The following is a 20,958-nucleotide window of genomic DNA, read 5'->3' as shown; positions in this document are numbered from 1 at the left end:
ATTGTCCAGGTTTAGCGTGAATTTCCGCACAGTCTCTCCCCAGCCGTCGCCATCCTCGCCGTGAGGCGATTCAGAGGCGATTCAGAGACTCAGCCCAGCACATACGACCATACCCACCGGAAAATACGGGATCCCGTCCGCTCTCCCATAGTCAAGCCGGTGAGGGGCGGATTAGTAGTTGGGTCGGTGACGACCAGCGAATCCCCGCTGTTGTATGTCTTTTTGCGGCTCGATCTGGCTGGTCTCCTTTTTGTTATCCAGGCCAGACAGACCCAGCAGAGGTGGGCTGTCAATCCTGCAAGCGGCAAAGTTGGATTTTTACTCGGCAAAACTGGTGGCAATAGCACTTCCCGAATACCGAGAAAAGGCCTCTTGAGTCGGTGTTCGTGGAATGGAGCCTTTGTGAATACCCACTTGTGTGCTGTGTTGAAAGGCGGACGGAGCACGAGGTATAACCAACCGAGTCTTGCCATCACGAGACAACAACACAAGAAGGGGTCTTTTTGAAGGTTCTGCCAGATCGATGACTTTCTGTCCATTGAGTGTCCCTTGAGAAACTCTACCTTTACTAGGGCCTTTGTGGTTAGGTTAGACATGAGGCTCCGCCCTGGGCCTTGTCATCTCGTGCCCTTGATCTAGGGTAGGCCGCAGATTCACACAGCAGGTATTGCACCAAGGACAACGCGATATATGCAGCATGAAAAATAAGATATATCAAAAGAGAGAGGTAAGGTCAGTACACTCGCATTGTACAATGACTTGCTTGTTTCTATAGAGGCAAAAAACAAATGCTGGGAATACCCCAAGATGGCTCAAATGAATTCGAAGTTCTCTCCGGCCATGCCAAGATCCACCATGTTGTGGCACAGCCAGTGGAGCCAATTTACCCCCTTTGTTCCGTTGCCGCAAATGAGGCATTTTTCTTCAAGAAAGGCAAAAAGAATAACTTGATGAGACTGGGACTCGAACCCAGGAGGATTGCTCCATCAGGAATCTTAGGTTGTTAAGGTGACCTTAACCTGACGCCATAACCAACTCGGCCATCTCACCGGTTGTTGATGTTGATGTATGGGGTGGCGGTATTGCTGGTTGAAGGTGAGAGGCAGCGACACTTGGTTGACGCTTGAACTTGTTTTTCCCTTTCCTATTTCATGAATGGATAGAAGGAGTCTTGTTGTTTCAGCCCTGACGTAATAATCTCCTGTTCTTCTCAACTCTCGTCTCATATCGCCCACACAATCCGGTTGCCGAATGCCTTGCTCGCTCCGCGCCGTTCACGGAGAGGTCACGTGTTAATGGGCTGATTTGAGCCGCCTCTTCCGGGTCGGCTAAAGCGACTTCGGAAACCCCGGAGTCGGAGATGGGGAAGCATGGGCATGGGCATGGCATGGCATGACATGGTTGGGGTGCGGGGAATAATGCGGGGGACGTTTCCAAGAAGGGTTGCTCTCCATTGATCCGAAAGAACCATTAGCCGATAACAAGGCCGAGAGGTTCAATTATTGGCACAGGTATATTAACCATGTCCATGCCCATGGTTGTTATCGATCAGTTGAGTTGTTCTTATCTCAGACCACATCGACACTTGATCACACTACACTACACACACAGACCACAGTCACCACATCATTCATCATGAACTCCTCCGTCAAGACTCTTTGCCGCACCGCCGTCGCTGCCCCTCGGGCTCTCCGTCTCAGCGTCAATCAGGCCAGACGCCTTAGCACCACTACCCCCGATGCCGCCAACGGCCGTGAGGGTGCGGTCCACGACCCCATCATGGACAAGTTCTGGCGTGCGGAGACTGTCTCCCCCGCGGCCCCCACTGGGAAGGCCTCCGCTCCGGCTGTCAGCTCTCCTTCCACATCGACCTTCACATCTCGCGAGCCTCCTCTGGGTACATCTGTTTTCGAGCCAGCCATTGCCCCTCGCTGGTCTGAGTAAATGGTGTCAGTCTCCTTTGGGCAGCTATCCCACAGAGGATGATGCTTCGCCCACTGGGCATGGCTATGCCAAGCACCCAACCATCCAACATCAGGCGATTCCTATCCTCCCAGAACGCCTTGAACGAAGAAGAGAATGGGAATAATACCCGCGACCTCATCCGACTTATACCCCATCTACCCCATCATATCAACCCACGTTCGGCAATGGTGGTTGGGAGACTTCCCGCCAACACCACCAGCACTACACAGGTTGACCAGGACCCAAAGACACCTTGGCCCTTGAATGCGGCCGAGGGACTCCAGGTCAACATGATCTATTCTGTCTTCCAGAATCATCCATGTACATTGTATTGTTAGGATTGCTGGGATTGGGAAACGACCGGTGCATCTACCGGCATTGGAACCAGGAACAAAGGCCCTCTTTTAACCGAGACCCAGTGAGGCTCTCAGTTGGCCAAGCTGCTTTTAGCGTAGCGTGATGAATTTAAATGAGTTAAACTATTGAACCAACCGCTCTCTGTCTTGATCCAGCGTGTGTTGCTTGTGTGAATGCACTTATCTTGCATCCGTTGGTTGTAAGCAGCAGTGGCTGGGCAGCCTAGATACAACTGGCACCATGGATTCAGGCCTTGCTGAGCACTTAGCAAGAACGCCAATCAATCACCCGATTGGTGCTTTGGTGTGCTGAGGTCAGTGATATTGAATTCTGCAGTCGCGCAACGGCCCTAAGCCCACAGCGGCTGATACACTATGTCTGGATAAGAGGAAGAAACATCACCCAGCCGTATAGGGGCGCATCTAATTCAGGTCAATACTCAAAAAGGCCCATTTCATGAACGAATCGAGTGATGCGGATCAATCGTATCCTTCCCAGCTCATTCTACTCGCTCACTAGAATGCATTTCCTCCGTGATGATGAAAATAATGCTCATAAAAGGCTGGTACCGCCTTCTTAGACTTCTCGTGTTCCCCAAAGCCCAAACTCTTTTATTTTAGAGCTAGAGAAATTAGCTCAAATAACCTGAACCTTGACACCATGAGCAGGACCAATGTCAGACTCTAACCCCTTGCCCTAATGCACATTTATCTCATGGTCAAACTTACCATCGCCGTGGGATCGGTAATCTCAACTTCATTCGGTCCGAGGCGGTGGCGCCGACAGGAAGATGCAGGTCCTCTTCTCTAGTAATGGGGTAGCTACTCGGTGCAGGTGCATACAATTAAAGTCAATTACTCGAGTAGTGCCTATCTTTCATGTGATTTATACTATTGGAGCAGCGTCGATCAACACCCGATGGCTTCTGAGTCGGTCAGCAGGCTATACGGCTAAGGAGAACACTGTATGGTATGCATCACCGTGCATCGATAGTTTGTTGCGCCAGCCAAGCTTGTGATATAGAGGGCGATCATTATAGATACCTACTAAGCAACAACTTGGTCATAAATATTCGGCCTCGACGCTCTCTCGTCTCTGGGAATCTGCAAGTTTTTGCCACTCGTTGTCTACAAGACCGTACATTCGCTTCATCCCCCATCGCAGAAGTCTTTCTGTATCTGTCGTTCGTTTCTTTTACTTCAAAATGAAGTTCTTCAGCGCCGTCTCTGTCCTGCTCGCCGCAATGGCTGGGCCTGCGTTGGCAATGCCCAACGCGAACCCAGGTAACCCATCTCCATGATCATGAAGACTGCTCTGACAAGACCCAGGGCTTTCCCCCATCGTCGACTCCCCGAACCTGGTCGCTAGAGCTCCCGGCGATGACCCCACCACCACTGTCAAGATCCCAGGATCTGATGTAAGTCCTCCACGCGTTGATTGATACGTAGCTGATCGATCATCAAGAAAACCACGACAAAGGAACCACCTACAAGAGGTGACGGCTACTTGAAACGGTTTGTTCAAAACACGCTCGATGAGATGAACTCTGTAAGCCAGAATACTACCCAGTACATGACTTGGCTAACGGATCAGGGCGAACTTGACTGGAACCTTTTGGCTCAAGACGCTGTCAAGGTTTCCGGCCAGATAATCAGCTCCATCAATTTAAATATCATGGTGGAAGACATGCTTCGACAGATAGCCAACTATATACGCTATTTCGCGGTGAGTCTTCCCAGGTGAGACCAAACCGAGTCAGTGGCTAACATGGCAATCTCAGAAGGGGATGTCGCCTGTAGATACAATCCTCGAGATGATGTTTAGCGTTGTCAAAGCGCTCCTCGCCAAGGTCAGCCTGAACACCCTGGTGCAGATGTCCATGTCCATGACAGGATATCTTGTCTCAGCAATGGACTTTGACTCGGCGATGAGGATCATTTTTGAGTTTTTGAATGGATTGATCTAGTCAATTTCAATACCTGTGAAGGGCAAGGCAACGAGGCGCTTTAGGTAGTTTCGTGTGGTACGGTAGTAGTTCAGGAAGGAGTTGGTCTTTCGAGTGTCGTACATCTCGTTTCGTTTTCACCTCTTGGAGTTATTTCACGCTTTTTCATTGCGTACATGTCTCCCACAAACATATAGTAACAATCCTATTCATTTGATGATCCATCTCGCTTTCTGGGGATTGACATCTTTCATTCGTCCACCCTCAAGTAGTCCTTCAAAGCTTCAGTCAAAGTGCTCCCTTCCCGAAGCGGCACTGCCTCGCCCTTTGTAGTCAGACCAACTTTATTGTGCCACACGACTTTCATTCCTGCGTTTGTCGCGCCCTCGACGTCTCCAGCGCTGCCCGCGACAAACAACACCTCACTCGCCTCAAGGCCCATGGCGGCTAGAATGGCTTGATATGCCTTATCGACCGGTTTATAAAACCCACTCTCCTCAGCCGTAATGGTGGTATCGAATTTGAACGGGTTGTCAACTTCCAAGCTGGCATACTTCTCAACTTGCTGGGTAGCTAAATGCCCCAGATGTTTCGAACAGTTGGTCACCACGCCTAGCTGGAAGCCTTGAGATCTGAGCGTCTGGAGTACGGAGGCAACTTCGGGCCAAGGCTTCAGGTTTTCCCAATTCTGAAGTAGAGCATCTGGAGCTGAGCTCTGCAGGCCAACATCAGACGCGGCTTGTCTAACGAGGGTTTCATAGGGTACGTAAGAGCCTGCGCCGAAAGTGATTTCGAGGTAACGACCGCGCCAGCGTCTGCCTTCTTCCTCGCTCTTAGAGGGCGTCGACGCGTCCCACAAGGTCCAAGAGTCGAGGAGACCGGTGAGGAGATCAAAAATGATGGCGCGAGGCTGCCACTTGGGGTCGGATGGTGTCATGATAGAATGAATAGGATGAGATTTGGATGTCTTCTTGCAGAGCGAAAGTGGGCGTGCCTGAATCGAAACAAGAATCTGATACTTATATTCCACAAGCGTTACTCCTGCCAAATCAGAATCCCAGAAAAAACTTCGACGTCATGCAGTATTCAACGAGTCTGGCGGATTCGTTGACCAACTTGAGATGCAGAATCATGAAGGTTGTCACCTGACCTTGTTGTCGCTACTGCACACCAAAAAAGGTAAAGCTCATGTCGTGACGATAGAGTGGGGAACAAAAGTCGGCTAAGTTGAGAAGCAGTAGGTTAGGTTAATGGGAGATTGCCAAGTTGGTGAATTTACCGAACATCCGGAGTTGTTGAGAGCAAATATTGAACAGGGATAGGCTTTCATATACATTCTGCCTCAAGAGCACACAGGCCTCGACTATGTGCATCCGATCTTGTAGTTGATATCCCGTTCTATCTAGCACGCTGAACAAACGAAACCATCGCCGTCTCAAACATATGAACTCAGTCCATATTCTCTGCTGCTAGGTGGTTCCTCTAGGGAATAGTGTACACCGGGTTGTAGAAAAGAACTGAGAGGAATGAAAACCAAACTAAGAAAAAAAAGTATTGAAGGGTTCCTCCAGGGAACAAGATGAACTGAGGAGTAGAAGAGGAGGGAAGTTGCAGTGTTTTACAGCATTGGGTTTTGATGCTGTCATGTGTTTTCTTGGAGTGTTTTTTTTTTATCTTGTGTACGGTCAAGATGTCATTGAAAAACAAGAAGAAGAGTAGAAGAGAAGGGTGATGCTTTAGGAAGGGCCCCCATAGGGACAGGACCAGAGGCTGTAATTTATCTTGATGGAAGACGACTCGGCCTTGGAGATGTGATGTGACTGGTCATCGTAGTTCATCTGGACATGAGACTCTCATGTTTCGGGCCGTGATGGGCTTTTTCGTGCTTGAAGCCTCTACCGTTGAGGATGCGACAAATGGCTTGATTGACAAGGCAAGGGTGCTGGGCTGCCCCTTATGGCACTATGGCTCTATTAGTGACCTGTCAGTTATCTTGACATGAGTGAAGGCAGCAACAGCCACTGCATTGAGGGATCCCAGGCTGACGGGTACTACCGCACGTGTTATTGGATCTTGGCATGGCGGCTTGGGCCCTAGACCGGGTGGCAGCTCTGAACCGACATTTCGGTCAGGGACCTTGTTTCTTTGTGGCTTGGCTTAATCACTTCTACCCTTGACTTGATGTCCCGTTGGATTAGGGGTATTTGAGAAAGTTTATTTCTTACATACTTTACATACATAATTTAATTGCTTGAAAATCTGACAGATGTACCTGTATACCTCGCTCTCCTTTGGGCTTGTGAATAGGTTGTCCACTTGAAATGCTTTATTCCGCCTCCTGAGAACCTATCATTAAATTCCAAGGGTAGTCGCGAGATCCAGCTCTCTCCAAGGCGGCGATTATCTTACTCTTCGTAACCACTCTACTAACCCTAATCCACCTGGATAAGCTGGGCGGCGAAGCAGATATGCCCGAGATGCTATGGTCATAATCATCTTCAATGCTATCGTCATAATCATCTTCGATGCTATGGTCAGAATCATGAGAGATGATATCGTCAGAATCATGCTCTTCCTCTTCTGGAATCGTACTTTCCTCAGGCAATTCGCGAGCTATTTGGAGAAGCGATAATACCATCCAGCGACTCGGCGCCTCCTGGAAGATATTAGGATCGCTGGGGTCAGCACCATGAGCAAGCAGCCATTCGACTGCAGCAAGTTGATAATGACGAATGGCAAAGATGAGCGGCCGGGCGCCGGGATAATCGTCCCATCTGGTGAGCTCTAAGGGGCTATCCAGCGGTGCTCCAAACTCATGGCACCTATCGAGGGTAGCGGTGTTCCCCGTCTGAACCGCGATGCAGAAGGGATATCAGTCGGATTCTTTGTATAGCTGGCATAAGAGGGGTTTATAATACCTCGTGGACGCCTTGCTGAGATTCAGGGAGTCGATCCACGTGTCGAGGCGTGGAAAAATCTCGAGAAGAATCTCGTTGGGCAAACCAGAGAGCCGGTCTCGAGGCACAGATTCCTCAGCTGGGACAATGACTTGCTCAGTTGAACACATGGTCTGCATTAGAGGTAACTTGTAACGCGTTTGGTTGGTTGGTTGGTTGGATGGATGTTGATGTGACTGTCTTGAACTGATGTGTTCTGCTGATGCACATTCATAAAATGAGGGAGGAATAGAGCCTTGCTATCTTTTTTCACATATCTGCCGTAAATTCATTTCTTAATTGAATTGCCACTAAAAGCGGTCGGCGGCCCTGTAATCCTGAAAGGAGGTACAAAGGCTGCTTTATCGATAACTGCGGTCGCGGGCATGCCGATGGAGTCCCTAAGTGAGGCTGCCAGCCGCAATAATTAAAGCGACGGGTATCAACAGTTAACGGCAATCCAACCCAATCACCTGAAGTGCCGTGACCTACATGACGCGAAGAACAGCTACACTACCTGCATCCACAAGTCCGCTTTTGGGGCTGCTCCTTTGTTTGTCGAATACATTTGTACCCCTACGGCTGCGTTATTTCCGTTGAGTTGCTCAGAAGCCCACCCACCAACGTTTGGTCGAGCCCTTGACCAAGCATTTGTACCCCTTGTGGTGTGGCACCAAAGTCTTTGATGCGTGACGGGTTCGATTCTAAAATTAGACTATAATTTTGACATTGGTGTGTGATTTGTGAAAGAAAATGGCAATAGACAAAGAAACCCATGGATCTGAACAGGCTGTCGGCTTTGGGGGAGGTCTGCCATGACGATCAGAACATGGCTAACCCCAACTCCAGAGGCCCCTGCAGCATGATCGCCGACCAAGGTACTCACAATTAAGCTTAAACCAATTAGGCGCCCGTTGGCCAGGGGCTGAATCAACAAGAGCACGCCAGTCCCACTCAAGACATGGGGTTCCTGTTTCAGCTCAACACTCGAAATGCGACAAGGGATTGGGCCCTTAAAGTGCAGCCGCTTCTGCTTCTTTAAAAGAATCACGCATTCAAGATCCGTTGCTGCCGTCTCTTGTTCTTGTCTTGTGCCGTCTCCATCACCAGGAACTATCCATAATGACCCACTCGCTTCCTCTCCTCGTCGGGGCGTTTGCCGCCGTCGCGACCGCCGAGACTACGGCCTATGTCAGCTTCATGATGCCCGATTGGGATGGAGAGTATCTCTCCGCATCCGTCGTCGGCGTTGAGGGCGCCGCGACAACTCTCGCTGTTGGCTGCAAGGGCATCACCCTGGACTGGAAGATGTGCGATTCCAACCCCAAGACAATTGTCGGAGGACCCTCCACCTTGTCCATCAATTGGGTTGACCGGAGTGCTCATCTGTATGATGATGTCTTGTACACCCGGTAAGTTATGCCAGATACAAGCGTTGGCAAGTCAATTAATAGCCTCCCTCCAGGTCTCAGGATATCCGGTGCGACATCTACCCCGAGCAAAGCACAGCGACCTGCACTTCGACCGACATTTCCGTAATCGATGGCAAGAGGACCACCAGCGTGACGATTGAGCCAACTTCCAGGCCCGACCATTACTTTTACCCTGTCGCTATCACTGCGGGTCTCAAGAAGCTGGATGGCAAAGATGACGACGAGACAACCACGATCCCGACCACGACCGCCCAGCCTCAAAGCACGAGTGTCGAGACGACCGCATCTGAGACCTCCGAGGCTGCAGTAGAGACTTCGTCTGAGCTTCAACTTCCATCTGAGCCTGTTTTGCCGACTCAAGCGACCACGTCATCCAAGGCCCAGGGTAATGACACCGCCAAGGCTACGTCCACCTCAGCGCCCAGCACTGGTCCAGGCACTCCCGTCGAGGTCAGCCATGCTATTGGCCTCGGATTGGCCCAAAGCGCTCTTGTGGCTGGTCTTGCTGCTCTTGTTGGGGGCGCTGCTATGCTTTTGTAGAAGATGATTGTACAATGGATTAAAGGGTGTATCGAGCGGCTGCCTTGTACTCAGATAGGTTATTAATTCCATCGCTTTAGTAGTCAGAGCTATAAATATAATTAACAAGTTTTTGGAAAGCCTCATCGAGATTTTCACTTGGGAGAATTAAGTCATATACTCCCGGAACGCGAGAATATCCTAGCTCAGCTTCTTCCACTTCCTCGGGAACACGAGCAATACCCCACTCCACCATGAGTCGCCTGACAGGCTCGTAGATTCCTGCAGTTTCCATGCTTAGACGGGCCTCAAAGACGTCAAGACTTGGCGGTGTGATGAATACATATCGAGCATCGAACCCAGGGATGGCCTTTAGCTGCTCAACGCCTCGCATATCAACCTCCATGACCACTATGCGCCCCGTTGCTGACGCCGCCGCAATGGCCTGCCTCGATACCCCCGAGGAGTGGTCACCGTATGTACCATATGTGGCGAATTCGCCGCTGGAGGCCATGTTGAGGAATTCATCTGAGGATATGTAGTAGTGACTATCCAAGCTGAGTTGTTCATCTATCGGTATATTCGTGGTATGGTGTGTAGCGATTGTAAAAGAGCCAGGTAAGAGGTCCCAGAGCTTGCGCATGAGGGCATCCCTTTCTAGTACTGAAGGGCCGCATAGAATCAGAGGCCGTAAGTCTCGAGGCGGCACTAATGAAGGCATGTGGTCAACAGATCTATCTATAGCAGTATTTGCCGAGGAGAGACATACCAGTTGCAGTCGATGCGGCATTCAAGCTGCGTTCCATACTGTCGAATACGGCGAGGTACTTCAGAGCCGGCTTGGCTTGAATGTGAGGAGAATGTTGATGAGTTACTGTAACAGAGGATTAGAGCCAGGTCGGGCACTCGGCCTCACCTATATACCTGCTACAACTGCAACGAAGAGTTTTAGATGTTTGATGACAGAGTCATACTTGTTTATTGGGGGAACACCTGACAAAGTTCGAACTGAGACCTGTCACCTGTGCTGTCGCCGCCTCAACAACCCAGATGACCCTCAACAGCCGAGACAGACGGCTAGTAACAGCCTCATCAGTTCAAGGGATCTTCTTCTTCCGTGGTGTGGCTGGCTTTGCTTGGCCGCGATCATGCCGTTTAGGACTCATGTACACAGAAACACGCTGGTTCTCAGCAAGCTTGTTCACTATGCTTGCTACCTATTCATATCCCCACTGTTTTCCACTGCACAACATTTCTTCTCCAGCAACTTGAGGATTTCAAAGCCAGTCCTTAAAAGGCAGCAGAGTTAGCGTATAACGTGTAAGTGGAAGAACGCATCAATGAGATCTAGCTTACCTTGTTGTCAAGTGAACCAGTACTGAGGCTGTGGACCGCGTGTGTATGGCTAGACTACGGATAACCTGACGGTGAGGTGGGTCTGGGTGCCTCAGGCACACACAACAAGTTCCACCCCACAATGATGAAGGGCCGTCGCACAGGTTATCGCAACTGCTTTGTTGACTCGACTTGCCCTTGTTCTGATCGTTTGTAATATCTTCAACATGTCCAATGCAATCGCTTCCTCGTTCTCCCGCGACTCTGCTCGCCTGGAGACGGGAAAGTCCCTCACATGACTGTAATACCGTCATCGCCCCACGCTTTGAAGCAGCTTCCCGTGAGCAAACAACGAGATGCCCCTGATGGACAAACGCGTGCGGGAGATGGGCTGTAGCCTGTACAGGTCATGAGCAATGGAAAACTCTGCTCATCACCCTCTCTTGCACTGAGCCGCCTGCATCAATATGCTTGGCCATGTCCGGGATCGTCTCGGCCAGCGACTGTGAGTTCTCCTGTTCTTCTGACGTGGCCTGGCTTGGGAACCAAGAGCCACCTCTGTTGACTCCTAGACAACCTGCTAACTACTGCCGTCCTTAGCTCGATCCGAGCCCGAAAACGACCTTCCCCAGCCAGTACCCGACCAAGATCGTTCCCCAGAAGCATTCGACAATGGTTTCCACTTCGATTTCCGCGACATTGCATCCGAGTCCGACATGGATAGGAGCCCCGGTGCCATTGACACGGCCGAGGGCACTGTCTTCGAAGAGGAATACCGAAGCACTGATGCAGCCATGGTGCCTTCTGAACGTGAAATCGCTATTGCAGCTCTCTCCAAGCTGGCCAACGAGTCAACGACAAGCCACACCAGTCGCCTCCCGTATTCGACCGATGGCCCTTCCCCGATAAAGGCCTACGAAGACTATTACACCATTCAAGACTTGGTTGACCATCGAATCGATCCCTCTGACCCAACAAGAGTCCAGATCCGAGTCAAATGGGTGGACCTCGAGATACAGACCTGGGAGGACGAGTGGCGTCTCCAGGAGGATGCGGCTCGCACGCTTTACGCCTACTGGAGATCCGAGGGTGGACGCTGTTGTGCTCTAAACCTCGGCCCCGACGCCGTATACCATGTTTTCCGGGTTCTTGCTAGTCGTGGAGAGGGTGCCAAGCGGCAGTTCAAGTGTCAGTGGGTGGGATATCCTGCTCCCGAGCAGCAATGCTCGTGGGAGTCGGAGGCAGTTGTCAAGGTGGTAGCTAGAGATGCTCTCGCGGCCTACTCTGATAGATTTTACGAGTTTCAGTAGCTTTTGCAGTTGCACTCAATCACATGCTTGAAGATCATCAGGAACATCTGATCCCCTCCTCGTCTTGGGTGCGTGGGGCGCTCCAAAAGGCCCTCTCGAGCTATCTTGTCCACGATTTTGGGCCCCGGTTTCATCCCCAATAAGGTACTAATTTGGTCACTACCGGGCTTGGTACGCCTGTAATTTTCTGTGGCCAATATTCTTACTCGATCCACCACTGACTTCAACAAGGTTGGCGCTTGTAACAGCAAACCCAGATGCACAGCCTGTGTATTTCGCCCACTCAAGCGCCCTGGAGTCTCAATTGTAGAATGTACTCTTTTATATTGAGCTTCTGTGGGAGTCTCTCCCTTGTCTCAAGCCGAAGAAGTGAAGATTCAACCACCTGTCACTGTTTGTTATCCTGGTGGGCTGTGTTCTTGAGAGTGTTGGAGAACATGAAGAGAAATCTGCCGCTACATGTCCGCGATCTCGAAAACCTGCCTACCCCGTGAATGATAATTTGTAGTGCATATTAATCTACTGTTCATTCAGCGGGAGCCCAACGTACAACCGGATATGCCTCCCCGTTCCCTGTTCTTATTACTTCCACTCCCGTCTCGCCTGGTCGGGACCGTTCATGGGATAAAGATTGAGTCAATAGAGGTAGCCACATGCTCTCTGACTTGGGACCGTGTCTTTCCCAAACTAATAATGTGAGTGTCACCGCTGGTGGGCGCCAAGTGGCTCTTGATGATGTTTCGTAACCCATTCTATCTGCCAAATGTCGAGCCTCAAAATTCTCCCCCTTCTGTGCAGGATTTACAGCCCATCTGGACACCCCTTCTACAACGTCCTGGCGCCAACTAGCACCACAAACGGAACCATAGCCAAGAAATTCTTGAAGCATACAAAACAGAGTCGAGAACCTTTAGAGCGAGACAGATCATGGACGATGTGGCGTGGCGTTGAACATTACATCAATAGCGCTACTAGTGCTACACTAACAAACTTCCCAACTCGCTAGCATACAAAGCTGAACCGACCGCCTCAAGCCTACAGGCAGTAATCGTGCTTACCAGCCGAGTTGACCTGGCATCCGTTCTTACAGAACTTCTTGTACTTGATGCTTCCGTTGGTGCCGCATGCGAAGAGAGCGTTGGTGAAGTGCTCCTTCTTGAAGCAGGTCGTCTTGGTGGCTCGGGTGAGTTCGTCCGCGATGGTGGTGTAGTATCGGCCTGGGAGAGACATTTGTTAATAGTCTTGATGGCTGATGGCGTCAAAGGGCCGACGTACCAATGTCCATCAGGTAGTGACCGCAGTGATCGAGGTTGGGAGTGCAGTTTCTGGCCTCGCCAAAGGTAGCGAGGCTGGCCACGAGGGCAAGAGGGAGAAAGCTGATCTTCATCCTGTTGGAGTGTGTGATGTCGTTGACTTGAAGTTTAGAGTTTGTTTGGTGGTGAAGAGGCATGCTAGTGTTGATGCCCCAGAGGTATATAAGCTTAAAGCAAGCTCAGCTGGTAGTCAGGGGCTCCAGCCACAAGTCTGCCTTGTAAGATCTAGACTCTAATGTTAAGGGGCCTGGAACCGATCGGTTGGATGCCATCGCGAGTCGAGCGTTATTGTTTCTCAGCCGCAAACGCCACTCCGTTGGACTGCGGACATAACGTGGGTCAGCTCACCGCATCAAATTGTCCCAGTAGCAAATGGTGAAACAGTCTCGAGCACATTGAAAGATTATGTTGAGCAGCGATTAGGCCTAGACCAATCTTCACTGGCAAAGAGATCCTATGCATAAAGGTCTAAAGATCGGACTTGGTGCAGCCCTTTTACTGCCAGGGCTGGTTCAAGATGACCCGAGGGCCCGAGACCCCCTGACGGCGAAGCGCCTCCTTAGCCTATCTGCAGCTAGGCACAGGACTAAATGCATAACTTAATCAATAGCGCCAGCCAGCTCGCTAATTCATACTCTGGGGAGGAAAATGCTGGGTGTTTACCGCCTCGGGGGCGTTGGATGGCTGGAGGAATCTGATCCAAGTGATCGCCGAGCATATCTCTGGCTCCAAATTTCGGGGACCTGAGATCATCTCCACTATCAGCTGTAGGGCTTACCCTGTGATATAATTCGTGCTAGGATTTACTTGCATGTGGTGTTGGATAGTCATGCTTCCGGGACTATCTACCTATCTTCTGGATCAGTTATCGAGGCAGTCGATTGGCCTTGCATGGCCTGTTCATCCATCGATTGTCCTTTCGCCATATGTGACCAAGGAATATTGGCATCTTCAGCCGAACTTCAAGGATGGAAGCGCCGGTGCTCATCTTCCGAAACTTGACAGCATAAGGAGCCATGCTGCTCGATAATGGTGACTGTTTTCCCCACAGGCGAGAGTGCCAAGACTAATTGTTGCAAGTCACTCAAGACCTGCATGCCGAGCTGTTTGTTCCAGGTTCTTCAATTCAAATCTAACTACTCAAGGCCAATCGAGACCTAGCGGAAGAAGCTCAACATCGTATCCATGGGCCCTGATATCATCTAGCACCCATTCCATTGGGGTGAAATAAAACCCATCACTCTCGGGCTCCTCTCGTCCTCCACCGCTCGAGATTCCGACAACGCGGCCAAACGAATCAAATACGCAAGAGCCAGAGTCACCGGCGGCCGAGAACATCTTCCGTTTGCCTTCGCCCCTGCGCTCCTTATCTCCTAGAGCGCACCACTCTTCGTACTCAAATGTGACATTTCCGTGGGTTCGGCGCACAACGGACACTGCCTCAGCGACCGATCCGATTGTCAAGCCAGTGGCCGCGCCGTGCTTCATGACCACGATAGCCGGGTCCCACGGGGGCGTGGCGGACTTGGGGTCTCTCAACTCCTCTTCTGGCATTGTATCTTGGACTTCGGTAGCGTGGTTTAGCTGATGGAAGGAGAGCGATGACCTCTGAGCTCCGAAAACAGATCGCGGCGTTGCAGGGATACAGGTATGAAAGCCCTCCTCTCCGATAAAGATCTTGTTTCTTAGAGATGTCAGTTCAGTCTCGTGTTTGTGCTGGTGCAGCTCGATCAATGCCCAGTCCCGAAGATGCCGGGCGCCCATTGTCGTTGTACCGACGCCATACGGAGGTGAAAATATGACATGTCCGATGATGCGCGATGCGGGATCATCTAGCTCTTGAAGCTTGCGCAGCTTCTGTTCACAGAGCGCTATGCTGGGCCTGAGATGCTGCAGTTCAGCATCGACATTCACGGTTCGCTCCGGCATATTAGACCTTTTCTCCAGCCTCGCCGCCCAGCCAATATCGCATTCAATGCTGAACTCCAAACTGCTCTTGTGTTCGCATAGCGTGTTGTTGCCAGGCTGGATGATGGCCCAGCTTTCCTTGGTGCCGTCGTGTCGGTACTCGTTGTTGGGCACCCCGTCCCCAAATACAACACGCCGGCACGTCAAGAGTAGTATGGCTCCAGTATCTCTTCTGCGCAGGTAAAGTCCCTTGGTGCCTTCGTGGGTTGGTTGATTGAATGGTGCAATCGATAACCCAAGGTAATCGCTGAAAAGCGCGTTGGTCTCGATGTCCTCGGACTTTGTCCCAGGTACCTTGGATATTAATTTGGGTGCTGTGTCTGGTGCGGCAGAGGGGCTGGAAGCCGATTTTTGAGCACTCGGCTGATCCGGACTGGTCAAGTCTGTCATCTTCTGCACCGTGGCCGAGGATGTTCTGTCCATGGCGAAGGTGTGATTCGTTGTGCAGAAGGATCTGCCGCATTTAGACGGCTTCATGCTTTTTTAAGTTCCTAATTGTCTTTGTAACAGAAAAATGACCACGTATCTGCGCGAAGCAGCTAAACTCTGATCTTGCAGCTTGCAGGCTCGTCAAGGTTTTTCTACGCCGCGACTGCGAGAACAGGTTGACTTTGCGAGTCATCCGGCGATTGCTGAGCACGTTCAACTTGCATTCCCGTGAGGTTTGTTGTCTTCGTGTCTCTTCTACACATTGTCGCAGTCGTGGTGGTAGACTTGTTTCTGTCAGTGCCATGGCTGGCGGCTTCACTGAGTGTTTTACTTGCTCTAAGCCTTGACGGCCCACTGCGAGGAGCCTCTGGGCGCGTGCACGATCCCCAAGAAAAGCACAGGCGAGAAAAAGAGAGTCTGTGTCTTTGGTCACGGGGTGTTTGCGCATGCGACACCGTGGCAAAGTACCTCAAGAGGCAACAGAGAAGAGGCCTACGCCAAGTCTGCCCACAGCAGGCTTCAGCAGCGCGCAATGAGTCCGTGTTGAGTTCTTGCACAGCCTCAATTGATCCGAATTGGGTATGACATCACCGGCTGCCTCGGCCACAGTTAGCAGCTTCAGCCCTACGAACAGGGGTTTGGGGCTATTAATAAAATACGAGCTGACCGCATGCCACGACATCACGTTGGTTGAACAAGATGATTGGTCGCCATGAATAGGCAGGCAGCTCTTGATGGATGATGAAGAGGTTCTTGTAGTTTGGACCGTCAATTTCCATATATAGGTCAATCTGGCTACATCGAACATGCATTTATCTTGAGCATTGTATTGTGTTAAATTTATTTACCCCCTTGCTTTACTGCGTCTACTTTACATCCTCAATGGTGAGCAATTGGCACCTCCAAAGAATTGGCATCACGAGTAGTGACACTAATAACATTTTGAAGGCGTCATCAGAACTGGAATCCAACTTGGCAACGGCCGCGGAAAACGAGAAAAACACAGAGTGAGTTTACGAGTCTCTGCCTTAATGAATGATGGGCTGATCTCTTGCAGCATCAATACTGTCTATGGCTCAAATCCACGAAGCAGAGACGGCGGCACACACCAAGAGCTGCTCCAAAAGCTCTATAGCTCCTCCCACTACCACGTCAAGAACAGTCACCCTCCACGCATCGACGGCACATGTGAATGGTTCACTAGCCACCCTCGGTTTCATCTTTGGAGAGACAGCGAAACCTCCAGCCTTCTATGGGTCACCGGAGAGCCGGGTTGCGGAAAGTCGGTTCTTTCAAGATACCTAGCTGATGAGGTGCTGCGGAATCTCTCTCTGTGCTACTTTTTCTTCAAGGCCGACGTTAAGGGACAAGATATGGCAGAGGATGCTCTTTGTTGTATCTTGCGACAGCTCTTCGAACAAAGACCGCAGCTTCTGTCAGACCGCATCTTTCAGCTTCTCGAAGATGATGGCGATAGGGTACGGGCCTCGATCCGAAGGTTATGGCGCATATTAGTCTCGGCTGCGTCGAAAAACACGGCCAGTCAAATTGTGTGCATTCTAGATGGTCTCGACGAGTGCCAGGAAGAAAGCAGACGGTTGCTCGTGGAAACCCTCAACAGCTTCTTCGACGAAGCCCACAAGACCCCAAGGCTGAAAGTCCTGATAACTAGCCGAACACTTTCCCATGCCGAGCGACGACTGTACAAACCGACACCAAATATCCATCTGGGACGGGATCCTCAGTCAGACTTTGGGAGCCTTGGCGCCGAGATTGACCTTGCAATCTCTTGCCGACTGGCGGGTTTAAGTGCAAAACTGAACTTGACAGAATGGGAACAGAGGAAGTTGGCTATGGAGACCAAACAGGTCCCTGAGCGTACCCATCTCTGGGTCTTTCTCCTTCTTGAATACCTCGCCAACTCCACCGGTCAGGCCAAGATATCTTGCAGAAACCTCCCCACAACAGTCGATGAAGTCTACGAGAAAATTCTCGCCACAAGTCCAAGGCCGATGAAAACGAGAAAATTGCTTGAGATCATCATGGCGGCAGTGCGACCTCTTACTCTAACAGAGATGGCTGTAGCACTGGCAGTCGAAGAGTGCCACACATCACAGAGTGAGCTGGACATTGAACCCGATGATCACTTTCGACACACACTCCAACGACTGTGTGGTCCTCTTATTTCTGTCATCAACGGCAGGATATACCTGTTTCACCAGACCCTGAAAGCATTTCTTATCAGAGAAGAAGCCACAATCTCCTCCTCCGAGACTTCACTTGCCAGCCAAGCGACCGATGGTCACAAGTGGTCATCCTCGATCTCACCGAATACCTCGAACAACATGCTGGGCCGCATCTGTGCTCAGTATCTCCTCTTCACCGACGTTGAGGATTACTTCCAGAACCCCCTCGGAAACATCGAAAAGCTGCGCACCAGGCCACTGGACTGTCTCTCTGAGAACTACCCTTTTCTTGGTTATGCGTGGGAGAACTGGGCTGTCCACTCAAGAGGAACATGGGACGACGATGAGCGTGATGATTCACAGATGCAACAAATGCTCCAGCTTTGCTCTCCGCACAGATTGTCAACTCTGATTTGGCTCAGGCGGAAGTGGTGTCACCCAAAGTTGGATGCGGGGGACGTGACGAGACTCATCGTTGCATCTTACTTGGGACTTTCATCGGTAACTCAACATCTACTGCGATTGGATGCGACGGAGCCCAACGTGAGAGATGGCATCTTTGGCCGGTCTGCTTTGTCTTGGGCTGCAGGAGGCGGCTTTGAAGCTGTCATCAAAACATTTATCGACACACAGAGAGCCGCTAGGAGGAGAAGTTGGCTGGAGCGTCTCTTGGGTACCGCCGTCATTCAAGTGGACTCGAAGAGCAAACCACCTCGCACTCTGAGCGTCAGTCACCGACCATGCACTCCATTGGGATGGGCTGTACGGTTCGGGCATGACGGCGTCGTTAAGCAACTCATTGCGACCAACCAAGCCAAAATTGATGACAAGATGCTATTTGATGCGGCGAGGGGAGGATACTTGGGTATCATGGAGGCCTTGCTCGGGACAGGCCAGGTAAGAGTTGACGCAAGAGACGTTTTCAAGCGAACACTATTATCCCAAGCATCAGAGTCCGGCCATACGGGAGTAACCAAGTACCTGCTCTCGCTTGGAGGATTTGACATTGACGCGAGAGATGTGGCGGGGCGGACAGCAGTCACATACGCTGCGCGAGCTGGTGAAGATGAAGTCTTGGAGCAGTTGCTAGCCACGGGCAAGGTTGACGTCGACTGCGAAGATCAAGTCCATCGTACACCATTGTGTTACGCGGCGGAGCAAGGCCAGGACACTTGCGTGAAGTTGTTGCTCTCAACAGGCCAAGCAGATGTCAATTCACGAGACGAGAGAGGTGAGACGGCATTGTCTCTCGCTGTCGGTCAAGGAAGGGAGGAATGTGTCAAGTTGTTGCTTGATACAGGAAAAGCAAACCTTGATACGGAGGATTACATGGGAAGAACGCCACTGGATATCGCCTTGATACGTGGCTACGAGGGATGTGCTGCATTGTTGGAACAGCAGAGGGGGTGACGAATTCGGTAAGAATTTAAAAATTAGATCGAATAGCCATTTGTATAGGCACCTAATGATAATGTCTAATCTATGTAATATTCATTTCGTTCATAGTCTTTTACTATTGGGCTTTTGTGCTGTCGTCGTGAGGGCCTTGTGTTTGACAGTTCTTGATTGCCCCCCAGAATGGAAGCATCGTGCCATTATTGACAATAATGAATTTTACAATGTTTCTATAAGCAAGAATGATGTTAAAAACGTCAAGCTTTCCAAGACTTGCCCGGTTGACTCAGACCGATGGCCGGTAAGGTTAAAGGGGCCGAACCTGGGCGGCAGCAAAGTCAATCTGAAACTGCAGTGGATTCAACCTAGGTAGTGAAGGCAGAACCAACAAGAAGACTATTCTCGCACATTCGAAATAACTCGAAAAGACGTCCTGCTTGGTTCGGCGTGTCTCTTTCGGTCGATGCATGCATCAATCCAGGTGGGGCGCTCAGCATGGATGTCATGTTTGAGCCAACATGTCCGGATTTCTTGTGACTCAGGCCGAACATTGTGCACTCCATGCCTGAGATATGGCGTATACAGAGACAGATGAGAGTTGCCCAACAATTATAAATACCTGCTCTACCCTCCAAACATCTATCTATTCGCTCAGCTATCCCATCAAGGGCCGGGTTCCTCCAGACATCACACTCTTTTCAACGCTTCACTCCGATTCAGAACAAGCACGCACATCGAAACTTTCTCATTTGAGAACCAATCAGCCTGCCCATCATGTCCGTCACTACTAAGCTGTATAAGCACGTGTGCAATGGCTACCGTGGCCCCCCCTGTCCGGATAGATGGTCCAAATTCCCCAGCCACAATGAGGACCAAGCTGACCTGGAAACCGCAACTTCAACTGATTCCATCATCCATCGAAACACATTCAGGGATCACAAATGGCAAACTGTTTCGTTCACCGTCCAAAGTCCCGCCATGAGGGCCCTGCTCAGGACTGCCCTCGCAGGCTACCAGGACCTCGACCTGGAACTTGAGAACTGGACCTTTAGTCCCCCGTTCATGCCTATTGTGCATCGATGGGACAAACTACGCTCCCTGTGTGAGGGAAATGGCGACAAGCCTGCTACCGAGCCGGCTACTCAGCTGATGGACTTTCTTCGTCCGATCCTTGCGCCTCAGGTTGACTCCCTAGCCAACACCAGGAAGACGGGCAACATCAGGTTTGAGGACCTCTGGCAGATATTTGCCCCTCACGAGTTTGTCGTGACCAGCTTCTACGATGTTGAAGCTGTTTGCCGTGTGGCCAAGTATGAGCTCATTGAGCAAGTTATGGGCGCTTCGTACTGGACAGTTACTCTAGAGTATCTCGACTGGAATGGCCACCGATGCAGCTATGCCACAACAAAGGTGGTAATCTCTTACTTTACTGGTCATCGACGGGTCGTGTCTCTTCCCGTATACCCCCTGTCATTCCACAGTGATGCTACTGGCATGCGCAAGCGAATCCTGGAGAGGGGGCGGGTGTTTGAGAGTGCTCTTAGCTTCTGGCATATCTCTTTCAACTCTTGACTCAACTGCTCAGAAGCGCTTAGGTCTTCGTCGCTCCCACTCCCAGTTATTTGCGGCACCTGGATGGGAGGCAAGACATACCCAAAACCATCACTGGTCTGTTCCATGGCACCTGGTCTAGACACCCAAGGGTCCATAACTGGACCCGCTGTATGGTGAGGTAACCAAAAAGTTCCGTAGATGGTGGTAGAGATCAAAAGCTCGTCGTGATTGGGCTCGAAAGGATTATGACCCAGTAACAGGTTGCGGATGTAGCCTCCCAGTGGGACAACATCATGGGCTTGGCCGGTCTGAT

The 20,958-nt window shown here is 50.8% G+C and overlaps 11 protein-coding genes across 11 annotated transcripts; 6 read left to right on the top strand and 5 right to left on the bottom strand.

Annotated features, from left to right (window-relative positions):
• Window positions 1–1,635: 1,635 nt before the first annotated feature.
• Window positions 1,636–1,944, top strand: MRS44_011326 (uncharacterized protein; the record flags this gene model as incomplete). Its single annotated transcript, XM_046280987.1, has 1 exon — window positions 1,636–1,944. The coding sequence occupies one exon, from the start codon at window positions 1,636–1,638 to the stop codon at window positions 1,942–1,944; it is 309 nt and encodes a 102-aa protein (XP_046134970.1).
• Window positions 1,945–3,526: 1,582 nt separating this feature from the next.
• Window positions 3,527–4,288, top strand: MRS44_011325 (uncharacterized protein; the record flags this gene model as incomplete). The annotated part of the gene is made up of 4 exons (XM_065619696.1): window positions 3,527–3,605; window positions 3,651–3,739; window positions 3,787–4,047; window positions 4,103–4,288. The coding sequence occupies 4 exons, from the start codon at window positions 3,527–3,529 to the stop codon at window positions 4,286–4,288; spliced, it is 615 nt and encodes a 204-aa protein (XP_065475768.1).
• Window positions 4,289–4,517: 229 nt separating this feature from the next.
• MRS44_011324 (uncharacterized protein) lies at window positions 4,518–5,204 on the bottom strand (the record flags this gene model as incomplete). The annotated part of the gene is made up of 1 exon (XM_046275741.2): window positions 4,518–5,204. One exon carries the CDS (start codon window positions 5,202–5,204, stop codon window positions 4,518–4,520), a length of 687 nt encoding a protein of 228 aa, XP_046134972.1.
• A 1,126-nt stretch (window positions 5,205–6,330) lies between these two features.
• On the bottom strand, window positions 6,331–7,334 carry MRS44_011323 (uncharacterized protein; the record flags this gene model as incomplete). Its single annotated transcript, XM_065619695.1, has 3 exons — window positions 6,331–6,360; window positions 6,699–7,089; window positions 7,186–7,334. The coding sequence occupies 3 exons, from the start codon at window positions 7,332–7,334 to the stop codon at window positions 6,331–6,333; spliced, it is 570 nt and encodes a 189-aa protein (XP_065475767.1).
• Window positions 7,335–8,325: 991 nt separating this feature from the next.
• Window positions 8,326–9,176, top strand: MRS44_011322 (uncharacterized protein; the record flags this gene model as incomplete). Its single annotated transcript, XM_046283975.2, has 2 exons — window positions 8,326–8,615; window positions 8,669–9,176. The coding sequence occupies 2 exons, from the start codon at window positions 8,326–8,328 to the stop codon at window positions 9,174–9,176; spliced, it is 798 nt and encodes a 265-aa protein (XP_046134973.1).
• A 76-nt stretch (window positions 9,177–9,252) lies between these two features.
• On the bottom strand, window positions 9,253–9,961 carry MRS44_011321 (uncharacterized protein; the record flags this gene model as incomplete). The annotated part of the gene is made up of 2 exons (XM_065619694.1): window positions 9,253–9,683; window positions 9,925–9,961. 2 exons carry the CDS (start codon window positions 9,959–9,961, stop codon window positions 9,253–9,255), a joined length of 468 nt encoding a protein of 155 aa, XP_065475766.1.
• Window positions 9,962–10,967: 1,006 nt separating this feature from the next.
• On the top strand, window positions 10,968–11,800 carry MRS44_011320 (uncharacterized protein; the record flags this gene model as incomplete). The annotated part of the gene is made up of 2 exons (XM_046275742.2): window positions 10,968–10,995; window positions 11,091–11,800. The coding sequence occupies 2 exons, from the start codon at window positions 10,968–10,970 to the stop codon at window positions 11,798–11,800; spliced, it is 738 nt and encodes a 245-aa protein (XP_046134975.1).
• A 1,035-nt stretch (window positions 11,801–12,835) lies between these two features.
• MRS44_011319 (uncharacterized protein) lies at window positions 12,836–13,250 on the bottom strand (the record flags this gene model as incomplete). The annotated part of the gene is made up of 2 exons (XM_046280989.1): window positions 12,836–13,017; window positions 13,076–13,250. 2 exons carry the CDS (start codon window positions 13,248–13,250, stop codon window positions 12,836–12,838), a joined length of 357 nt encoding a protein of 118 aa, XP_046134976.1.
• Window positions 13,251–14,253: 1,003 nt separating this feature from the next.
• On the bottom strand, window positions 14,254–15,504 carry MRS44_011318 (uncharacterized protein; the record flags this gene model as incomplete). The annotated part of the gene is made up of 1 exon (XM_065619693.1): window positions 14,254–15,504. The coding sequence occupies one exon, from the start codon at window positions 15,502–15,504 to the stop codon at window positions 14,254–14,256; it is 1,251 nt and encodes a 416-aa protein (XP_065475765.1).
• An 888-nt stretch (window positions 15,505–16,392) lies between these two features.
• MRS44_011317 (uncharacterized protein) lies at window positions 16,393–19,106 on the top strand (the record flags this gene model as incomplete). Its single annotated transcript, XM_065619692.1, has 3 exons — window positions 16,393–16,395; window positions 16,459–16,517; window positions 16,568–19,106. 3 exons carry the CDS (start codon window positions 16,393–16,395, stop codon window positions 19,104–19,106), a joined length of 2,601 nt encoding a protein of 866 aa, XP_065475764.1.
• A 759-nt stretch (window positions 19,107–19,865) lies between these two features.
• MRS44_011316 (uncharacterized protein) lies at window positions 19,866–20,663 on the top strand (the record flags this gene model as incomplete). Its single annotated transcript, XM_046280990.1, has 1 exon — window positions 19,866–20,663. The coding sequence occupies one exon, from the start codon at window positions 19,866–19,868 to the stop codon at window positions 20,661–20,663; it is 798 nt and encodes a 265-aa protein (XP_046134979.1).
• Window positions 20,664–20,958: the final 295 nt, after the last annotated feature.

This window comes from Fusarium solani (assembly GCF_023522795.1).
Source record: "Fusarium solani strain SB1 chromosome Unknown bctg00000007, whole genome shotgun sequence".
Taxonomy (NCBI): Eukaryota; Fungi; Ascomycota; class Sordariomycetes; order Hypocreales; family Nectriaceae; genus Fusarium; species Fusarium solani.
Note: the sequence above shows the minus strand (reverse complement) of the source record. Positions and strands in the feature narration are given on the sequence as shown.